Genomic DNA, 11,430 nt, shown 5'->3' on the forward strand with positions numbered 1-11,430 from the left:
AAAAAAAATAAATAAACATTTGTTTTTTAAGATTTGTATTTATACACACATTTTCTCTTTTTGTTACTATTTTATAATAACATTATAATTTTCTAATTACCTCTATTGCTGTTTTTACTTTTCACTGAGCTGTTCACAGTTATCTAAATATAAGAAAAACCATAATGAAATACAAAGCAAAGCAATTATCAGCAATACAATGAAATTAATTTCAAAATGTAGTACATTACTAGCTTGGGAAGAATAATCTTCAAATATGTTATACCAATGGTGAATAGTTAAAACAGATTCTTGATCAGCAACGGACAAAATTTGTCATACATGAATTTTACAGACTGGTATGATGTTTAGATTTCTTGCACTTTCAAATGATTAACTAATTGAATATTATTTTGTAGTTTCTTACAAAATCTTTCCAAATCCATGCCTAAGGAGTGGCTTAACCCTAGATTCTGATAATCTAAATGTTTAACTAAGAGTTTTTCTTGGAGTGTCCAAAAACCTTCTTCTAAATTATCATCAATCATATAGGCAACTTTACATTTACAAGATAGTTTAGGTCCTTCAGTAATTATTCTGTTTTTCCAGTAATTTTTTGCAGATGGAAAACACAAAGATACCTATAGCTATTATCTTCTATCATTATGAAGCAACTGTTGAAGGGTACAGTTTGAATGTCCAGTGTTTAATATTCATGGCTTTAACTGTTTTAACTCTTGAAAACAAACCCAGCCTATGGGTTTCACATCAGTCCAAGTCAATAGTATGGTTATTATAACAGTCAAACAAATCTCCACCCTTAGTTTATCTATCCATACTTGGACTGGAGAGAACTTGTATCCCAGAGTTGATCAAGCCGACTCAATGTCTTAGCACAGATTCTATGTCAAAAAGTCCTTTATCATCTATATACCATGTATCTAGGCAAGCAGAAATTATAAAGGATTGTTGGAATTATAAGTCCAGGTTATGTCTATACTGGTGTGAAGGAAAAATTGCACCAAGAAGTTAAATAAGCAAGGGATACTTTATTCAAGATTATTACAATAGGGTTCGAGACTATTGCAATAGGGGAGAGAAATTTAACTCAGCTCTGTTGAAACAAAAGGTGAGTTTTTAAGCACTGGGGTGAGTTAGTGAAAAATTGCTGGAGAGCTTTAGATGGGAGATTAGTCAATGTGATATTAGGCCAACTGTGTTTACTAATGGTCAGTAATTGATGATAAGTTCCTACCACAGAAACTGGGAAAAAGAGGTGTTATCTCCTACAATGATTCAGTTTGAAAGGGCAGCTCCTGAGTCCTTGAGAAAGACAGTCCTGGGTTGTAGAATATTTAGATCTTAAAGGGGCAGAGAAAGAATTTACAATTGCAAGATTTCTAAATGCTCTAAGAAAAAGGGGGACAGGAGACTATAGTCAGGAAGAAACCTATTTAAAGTTTTTTAAAGTTTAGTTAAGCTGAGGGGAACATTAAGGCAATCTTGATCACTGGAAGCGCACTTTAGATCTATTTAGAAGTATGTGATTGTAGGAACTTTACCGGGAGTACAGAAAGAAAAAGTAGTGTAACAAATAACATGTTTATTTTCTAATAATATGTGATTCTTAAAGTAATTGAAATAAACTACTGTGACTAGTACAGTAAGGCAGTCTATGAGAATAATAAACTCTGTAGAATACAATCTTTCAGTTGAGTTCAGTGACAATATCAATTACTCTAGAAAACTTAAGTTTCAAGTCCTTTGTGGGACCTCTGTCCAATCCTTCTGAGATGCTGGCTCCATATGGCAAGCATGAAGCTGTCTGGGATTTACTTTCATTTTGTTAGCCATATGGATGAACAGGCAGTACTTGAAAGGGTCCCTCTAGCACAGGGACAACCCATCTTCCCTCTGGAACATTTTTAAGTAGACCACATCTGGTCAATGAAGGTCACACTTTTTCTCACAAGTCCTTTAAGGTCCTTATGACTTTATGTCTCAGCTATTATGTCTCAGCTTATTCAAAGAGAAAAGCCCTTTGAAGTACTGAACATGGTTATGAGAGGATTCAGTTAAATAAAGCACAGGATATGATCTCTGACCCAAATTCATAGGACTGGCAAACATTAGTTCAAAGGGAAAAATATCATGCTTCCTTACAGGGATAGTTCTAATTTTTGACGAGGCTAGTAATGAAGTTCTAGACCATTTTAATCCAGTATATTGCTAAATCTCTGCAAATGAGCTCCATTCATCTTATAGAAATCTGTAAATAATTGCATAATTACTAGATGACAGTGGAAATAAGATGACTTCCTCTCTGTAATTCATTATGCTTTAGTATCCCAAAAGTGGAAATCATGGGTACTAAGAGACTGTATCACTGCCTGAGCATAGACATTTGAAAAGGAAAATATTTCAGGACATTCAAACATCATATACACCATAATTAGACAAAATCTCTGTCTTCAGCCATTAATTCTATGAAATCCAACTGCCACCAAGTTTCTGGTAAAACTGCCACATGTACCTCAAGTGTAGCCTATAAATAATTCTTGCAACAAATAAGTCATATATTTACATGTTTTAAATAATTCCAGCTTTTAGCAGGCATAGTAATAGTCTAGTATCTTTAAAATCCCTGATTTACATAGATGAGTATGTCGATGGCAAAACATTATTAATCAAGCAAATAAGGACTTTGGTACAGGAATTATTTTGTTAGGCAATTCATGTAGTTCACTCAAAAAAATTAGCTACCTTTTCAATCCATTTCTCAATTTCATTTTGTAAAGCATATTTTTGAAAATTAATGGAATTTTCTTGTATTGAAAATGTGGTTTCCCTGTTTGGAACCTCATATTTTAACAGTGGCTTTTGTAGCTTTGTCAACAAAATCATTACTTTAAAATGTTTCTCATTCTGCCCTGTGTGAGCTCTACAATAGGTTAATTATCTGAAGGGTCAGTTGTGTAACCCCTAATAAATCAGCTATCAATTTTCTATGAGATATTTTACTTTCCTTCACAGTTAAGAAGCCTCTATTTTTCCAAATTTGCTCTGTTATATGACAGACACCAAACACATATTTTCTTTCTTTCTGTGTATGTATGTCTGTGTATTTATCAATCTATTATCTGTCTGTCTGTCTATTTATCTATCTATTTATCTGTCTGGAATTGCAGCTCTAGAAACTGCTATCAACTAGGCTGCTTGTGCCAGCTTAATTCTAGGCAAAGTGAGCAGATATGATGTAGTTAGAGGGGAGGGGAAAGAGGGAGGAGGAAAAGAGGAACAGGTAAAGGGACACAAAAATCAACTACAATGTATATTGAGAAGTTAAAATAAAATAAAATAAAATGTTATAAGATACTATAACATTTTATACTATAATAAAATGTTATAGGATACTATACATAGTATCCTAAGCCTTAAATTGGTGATTTATATCCTGAGTGCATGATCCATCAGTAAACATTAAGTTGGCATTATGAACAAGAATATCAGACAAATCAAGTCAGGGCCTAGTGTCTTCTTCTATTGCCATTGTAGTACAGTCATGATCATCTATTTGATCAGGATCTGGTAAAAGAGTAACATGATTTACAATATTGCATCTCCTAAACACAATATCAGTATTAATGCTTGTTCATAACTGGTCTGATGGCACAGCTACAAATTCTGGATCTCTTGCATTTGTAAGATAGCTGTCATTGCATGCGGGACATGCAAATAAGTGACTAAAGGTAAGGGCCTGAGCCCCTTAAGAAGTGTTTCCGGGGCCGGCCCGTGGCGTACTTGGGAGAGTGCGGCGCTGGGAGCGCAGCGACGCTCCCACCGTGGGTTTGGATCCTTTATAGGACTGGTCGGTGCGCTCACTGGCTGAGCGCGGTGTGGGAGACACCACACCAAGTGTTGCGATCCCCTTACCAGTCACGAAAAAGACAAAAAAAAAAAAAAAAAGGAAGTGTTTCTGCTACTAACATAGCATCCTCTCAGCCATGGTGCTATTACATCTAAAGGAACTGAGATATTCATTATTCCTGTGTTTTCTAATACTAACTTTTGAGTTAAAACTGCAAAAGTAAAACCTTTATATTCATGACAAAATAAACAGAAAGGCTTTTCAAAATTCAGAATTCCCAAAGATGAGACCATAGCCGATTTTAATTTAAATTCCTCTTCAGATTCTACCAATCGAATTAGAAGATCTGAGGAATTATCATGCAATTTTTCCATCATAGTTTTGCTCACTCTGCAAGAGCTAGAATCCACTGTCTACAATATCCTCCTAGTCCCCAAAGTTGTCTAAATTGTTTTTTACGTCAAGGGATTTCATCTGCAAAATGGGCTGAGCTCTTTTTTTTATTTTTTTAGAGAAAAGGCTTCAAGTACAGCTGTGAGCAATCCCTTTCAATGGGTCTCCAAACTTCTTTGTTCTCCCTTGGCTGTGAGGGTGATGGAGAGTTGTCTAACCCTTGATGCAGTGGTCATCTTCTGGTCCCCAATGTGCTTGCTCCATTAAATAAGTAACGTCTGCTGGTTGCAGAATGCCACACTGTAGCCATGCACGGGGATGTAAACTGAAAAGTGCTGCAGAGGACACTTCTGGGAATCAAGGAAAAGAAGCTTTGTTATGAGTCATGTCAGCTAGCAGGGAGGATAGCTCCTTACTGGCATCAGATCACCTAAAAAGAGCTGGTTTGCCTCACATTATGATGAGAAAAATGTAGTTCCCATGTTGGTATTTATCAGCCTAACACTTTTTTTGTTTGTTTGTTTGGTTTTTTTTGTCTTTTTCCAAGTAAGTAGTGAAACGACTCTACCTCTTGTCACCTTTGTATAGGAATACAGTCTTTTACACAAGTTCTTAATTAATTTCTAATCTTGTCCCTTTATAGTTTCTGTTTGTCTAGATACATGCTATACAGACGATAACAGACTTTTTGAGGTAGAATCTGTGCTAAGACATTGAGTCGGCTCAAGGTTAGGGCACAAGGCACACAAACATATGTACTCAAACAAGGCAGGTAATTCATTATCAGCTGAAGAAGTTGTGCCCTCGTCCTTCTTTATGGGGAAATCCACGAACAAAGAGAACCACATGTTTAAAGGACTATTGCTTCTCTTTTCCCAGGAGTCTATTTGAGGCAAAGAAGAAGAAAGAGATACAGGGAGAGTAGAGGGAACAGAGACAGCAGAAAAAGAAAAAAGTGGGTTCTGCGAAAGAGAAAGTGCCTTTAATTTTCACATTTCCTCTTTCATTCTTTTCTATCTTCCCTTCTGACCATGCAAATAATTTTTGACTTTCCTCTCAGAATGATATTCATCCAATAAATACCAGCAATTTATTTCCTTAGGATGAGGTCTAAGAAGCCTAGGTACTCATATGTATTCCAAATGTGACAGAGATGTTAGCTGTGTAAGAGAAAGAACTGCAGGCAATATTCCTGGCTTCTTCTGATTTTCCACCATCAAAGCTAATTGTGATCCTGATGGGATTTTAGGGTCCAAAGTACTCATGCTTACCCATTAGTAAAATTCGAATTTGGAGAGGGAGTTCATCCAGCCACTATTCCAAAAGAGCAAATCACTAGAATGTAGACTTTTTATAATGCAGGGTCTCTTCTATGACTTATTTCTGTGTGGCCAAAGGACCTTCAATTTGTCCACTCAACTCAGGAACTGCCATCTTATCCTATCATTATCACCAAGTAGTTGGGGATATATGATTAAAAAAAAAATCTGCCAACCTAGTGAATCTTCTCCACAAAATGGAGGAAAAAAAGAATGAAATAGTTTTTCTATTTAATTAAGATTAAACCAGACTGTGATGTGCATTAGAAGGAATCTATAAAGGAGGTTGCAAAAAAGAGAAATAAATCTCACCTTTTTATATAGACAGGCAAAAGCAATGCATTAGGTACATTTTAATTGTCTTTATCAAAGGGAATAATACTACTTCTCCTGTCTTTATGACAAACAGGAAGTTAAATTTTGGAAACAGATGCCTAGGCTTTAAACTCCCACAGAAACAGAGAGACAGGCATCAGCCTCCTTGTATGTTCACATATGAAAGAAATGGCTCCAAGGCCTCCAAGAAAACCATTCTTGGGATGAAAAACTTGCAAGAGAGTTAGTTAGCTTTTAAAAAAATTTACATATGTCTGAAAGAAACAGCTTATAATTTCAAGTTTTCTAAAGGAAATGATAAAGCAAATTGGGGGAAATTTACTTTTTATTTATTTTGGCATCAGCGAAAATTTTAATTTAATTAATTTTTTTTTTTTTAGATTTTTATATAGCTTTACACCAGTAATGAGTTGGGAACTAGGTAAAGTCAATGTTAATAGAACAAGAGAGCAAAGGAGCAATTTAGCCTGCATGTGTTAGTTGTTTATGAACAGATCAAATACCATTCTAGAACTTTCAGGTTGGTAAAACAGTTCAGGACTGAAACAGAAATAAGAGGATGCAATAAAGAGCAATCATTAAATTTTCCCAGAAAAACAACTTTTAGTATTTACTGTGAGTTAGATTCTTGGCATGTTTGACAAGTGTAGACGATGCACATCCTATAAACTTGAGCTTTCATGCCCATTTCATAATGGGTTTACTTTACTTTCTCTCGTGCCTCCACTTGAGTCCTCACTTTTGCCCATAAACGTACATCTGTCTCTCAAAAGACTAGTACCTAGAATTCGACAATTTTAAAGCTCACGTGCCACAAAGTTTAATTAAAAGATGTTTCAAGATAGCGTGTGTGTTTATGTGCATATCAATCGGCGATGAATATGTGTGTGTGTTTTAATATTATAAAAAAATTAAATTGCTTTGGCAGGAAGAAAATAAATATAAAGTTTTATTGTATCTTATATTATCTTGATATCTCACAATTTTCCTCAATATTGTGTACAATCCCATCATTAAATCATAATAATTTACTTAGTTTCTTTGGGATAGATTCCCATAAATTCTGGAACACTGAGCACTGGTTATCTATCTGTACTGCTAATGCAGTTTTCTAATGTCATTTTTACAGTTTGGTGCTTACCTAGTGACCAGGGCATTTTGCTGCCATTGTCACTCAATATATGGTCATCCATGCTGCCCTCTGGAACAATTATAGTGCATTCACTATCCAGGAGAATTTTTTTTTTTAATGTTCTCTTAAGGTAACCTTTTTATTATGAAAGGAAATGTTATACTTTCTTCCTGGGTATAACTTTTCAGCAGTCCTAGTGGTTTTAGCAATAAAGTAGATGAATGCACAGTAATTTCTTCTTCTAGAAACCTATCTTTTTAGTATGTAATTTAGAATTCCCTATCAATATGCCATTTACTCTGCAGTGAGTCTATTTTTTTCCTCTTTCTATTCTTGACAGACTTTCCCCCTCCAGGTCTTATTTACTCATTTGCTTTCATCCTTTGTATGACCCTTGGCTTCAGTTCAAATATGTGACTGCAACATTATTAATGACAGAGGAAACATGAAGTAATTTCCCTGGTTATAGTTATAAGATTGTGCATTACTAAATAAGAGATTATTAATGCATAGATTCAGTCATGCCACATCAAATTACCAGTGTGTCCCTTTAAATTAAACTATTTACAGTAAAATATAGATGACATGCGTAGTCTACAATGTGGAGAGCTATATTTTAAGGCTCATGTGTTCAATATCAGAATTGCAACGGGTTAGATTACACTCCTTGCCATTTTATTGTTCTGCCTAGTATTTGAATATTTTTTACAATATTTCTTTAGAATAAAGTTCTGTGAAACTTGAAAGATTAAAATGTGATATTCTTGGAGTTAAAAAATACTTGAAGATTTACATGTTTTTTGTTTTTTTTTTCAGTATAAAAGGGTGTATGCAACTTGAAAGATTAAAATGTGATATTCTTGGAGTTAAAAAATACTTGAAGATTTACATGTTTGTTTTTTTTTTCAGTATAAAAGGGTGTATGTAACTCTCTGATGGTCTAAAACTTAGTAACCATGCCTCAGGGAGATGAAAGATCTAACCCAATTAAACACATAAAATAGTATTTTGTATAATAAACCCTAATCACTAAATTTTGTAGTTTGTCTCTTCTGTTACATCAACGTGTAGCTCTGTACATTTATCTGACAGTTGTTTTCTTCTAGCAGAGAAAATATAGAGAAACACATCTGTCTCATAATTTGCATGCAGTGGATATTTTAATAACTCATCTGTCCCTTCTTTGTCCATCTCTTTTAGGCTGACTGGAAGCTTTGTCCCAGACTTGATAGTGAGCATGAGTAGCCAAATGTGGCTGCACCTTCAAACAGATGAGAGTGTTGGATCTGTTGGCTTCAAGGTTAACTACAAAGGTAATGATGAATTGCTACTGTGAGAAGTATGTTATCTCAATTCCACCAGAGAATACTTTCAAATTTGAACTTAATTGCATCTACAGAATAAAAGCTTTGCAGAACACAATCAAGAATACATTTCAACAAAATCAGTTCCTCTTTAATCTAACTGTAAGCATTGATTCCACTTATATTTAAATAAAATTAGTTTTTCCTTGAAAATATGTCTATTTCATATGTCTCCTCTATCTTCCAGTCCATTTTACTATCCCTGCACACCAGTCACTCTGGACTCCTAGCCTTTCCCAGAATAGACCGTGCAATTTTATATACTTTAAAAATTTTGCCTGGCATAAAATCTGCTAATTATTAAATACTTATATGTAGCTGTAAAGCACTTAATTCCCCCAAATATTCCAGAGTACCAATTTTGCTTGTAATCTATCAGCGATTCTGTGAGATCAAATATAGTGTTAGTGTTGAGATTATTCACTCCTATTTCATAAATTGCTACTGTCCATCCCAGTGTTGGTAGAGATACAAACTAATGATTAATGATACAAATGAATGATCAGATGTGTATAACAAAGTATTTTGTTCTAGTTTCATTTTTAAGATATTCTAAAGGTTCATGGAAAGAGTCCTACAACCTTTCAATTCTATTTTTCCATGAGTTTTATGAAGCACCCTCATAGATGCAAGCATTATGAAATCGTGCATATCTTTGACACATATTGAACCTTGATTGAAGCCAATATAAACTTACACACATAGCATACATATTAGAAATGCAGATTTGCAATTCTGACTGAAAAATATGTAAATTTTAATAAATTCAATTAAAATCTATGCTTTAAAAACTGGAAATGTAGAAGAGACCATCAGAATATTATGTTGCTTGAAGTTATTATTACTATTGTGTAAAAATCATTATTCTTTATCTTATCAATTAAACAATGGCCTTGAAAAATTCTCTTCATTACATAATAATAATTTTTAATCAGAATTTCATCTTTCACACACTGCTATGCCTTTGTGTCTGGACACATGGAAATTAATGCATGATGTTGTCAGGGAGACAGGGCACATTCATTCTGTTTTTTACTTGTGACTAAATCTGGTACTGTATTAATTTCAGTAGTTCAGGAAATCTGTATTAACGTCAGGATTTTTTTAAAAAAAGTTTAGCCTGATTATAGTTTTAAATATATTCCTTCTCTGTTTAACCAGTAAATAAAACAAGGTTACAAAATTTAAAGAATGATCAGCTTTATTGGGACGTATCTACTTTTTTTTTCTTTTTCCCCCCTTTCTAAATGGTTAAATGAACCTGGCATTCTTCTATTCATCTCATTTTTATTATTTTCTTTAGTCTATGAAGGTTACCTGTCAGAAAATCTATAGTCATTTAAACCTTAGAAACTATATTAATCATTAATGACAATGCTTCAACAAGAAAAGCAGTTATTAAAACTCATGAACAGTTTGAAACAGCAGGGGAGTTCTGGAAATATTTCCTCAGCTCTCCCCTCTGCTGTAGTTCAAGAACTGAAAGTACATTGTAAACTAGCACAATTAAGCACTATTTTGTTCTCTTCCTGCTCAGTTTTCAACAATAGTATTAAAAAAAAATTCCTAAGGACCTGCTTATGTGCCAGGTACTGAATAAATTGTTGAATATAGAAATAACATCCAGATACTGTATCTCCCAGGAAGATTACAATAAAGTGATAGAGAATAAAATATACACAAGCATTCATATACAAATATCCACAGAGCTGAGATATTTGAAACCAACCCAGGAGATTCTAAGTGAAAAATGACCTTATTTTTCTCCCTTCCTTCCATGTTGTCTCTTCCAATCTCAAGTACACATTACTAATGGTGATCTTTCAGGATCAGACAGGTGATCATATTACACTCAAGCTTAAAATGTTTCTCTAACTTTTCATTGCCTAAAGTCCAAAACCTCCACAGATCTATCCTCTAGCTTTCTCCGTTTTTGTATTTTTCCCTAAATTCCAATTTTATCAAATTATCTGTAATTCTCTGAATCCAGCAAGTTGTTTCATACCTCTGCTTCTTTGGACACTCAGTAAATTCTACCTGGGTTTGTATTTTTCTTTTAACCCAGCACCGCCTCACCCATTCTTCAAGACAAAGTTTAAATATTTCCTTTTCTGTGAAGGCTTCGTTAAGTCTACCAATCACAGAAGATCACTTCCTCTGTTTTATCAACTCTGTAACACATATACTGTACAACCAGATGGGAAATAATGTCTTTTTATTTCTGCTAGTTACCTTCCTGCTATATCAGCATAGGTTATTAATTATTTGCTCAATTAAGCTGAACAAATGACTTGTCCTATATAAATAAGTCAATGCAAGGTAAAATATGTAATCAAAAGTTTAGTTCACTATGATTGTTTTTCTGCTGTGAAAATCATATTTTTTTTGTATTCTCCATAATTTAAAACCTGAGCTCAAAGTTGAAGGAGGGTTCATTTTGAGAAGTTTAAAATTTTGAAGTGCAGATAGATTCAGCAACTTTGCCTACTTAAAATAATTTTCATAATTACCATGCTGTCTGTTGAGTAGTATGTTGGTTCTAAATGGAACACCTGCTGAAAACCTTTCCAGATTTGATCTGAAGATACCTTTTTCTTTTGATTTTGCAAGAGATGGCAGTAAATGTAGATCCCCTCTCAATTAAATGTATTTTTATTATATAGTTTGTCTCCTACATTGTTAAAATTTTAAACATAGTGACTAAAATATGTAACTTAGATCTTATTTTCTGCAATATATTTTGATCATTAAATTGTGTTTAGCTAACTACCTAAGAGAGTATTTTTGAAACTTGATTTTAAAGGAAATGAGTTTTCAAATGAAAAATGTTACAAACCCAAATGTTACAAACCCAAACTAACAAAAGATTAAAACTTGGGCTGCTCTGGTGGAATGGGCAAGGGAAGAATACTTTATACCCTCAGTTGGTCAGACTGCTTCCCCTTCTCCAAATATAGGAGGTACCTTAGGGCTTCAAAACACATAGCTTGAAAATGACCGTTCTAAGACTATATTATTGACTAAGAGACAAAAATTTAT

The 11,430-nt window shown here is 34.0% G+C and overlaps 1 protein-coding gene across 1 annotated transcript in view; it reads left to right on the forward strand.

The window, feature by feature from the left end:
* The window catches only part of LOC103592982 (CUB and sushi domain-containing protein 3-like), a 69,251-nt gene extending 60,707 nt beyond the window's left edge, over window positions 1–8,544 (forward strand). The window contains exon 4 of the mRNA XM_008575888.1: window positions 8,228–8,544. Within this exon, the coding sequence (XP_008574110.1) occupies window positions 8,228–8,363 (136 nt within the window). The 3' untranslated portion in view covers window positions 8,364–8,544. The remainder of the gene's footprint in view (window positions 1–8,227) is intronic.
* The last annotated feature ends 2,886 nt before the right edge of the window (window positions 8,545–11,430 follow it).

This window comes from Galeopterus variegatus, unplaced genomic scaffold, assembly GCF_000696425.1.
Source record: "Galeopterus variegatus unplaced genomic scaffold, G_variegatus-3.0.2 Scaffold1253, whole genome shotgun sequence".
NCBI lineage: Eukaryota > Metazoa > Chordata > Mammalia > Dermoptera > Cynocephalidae > Galeopterus > Galeopterus variegatus.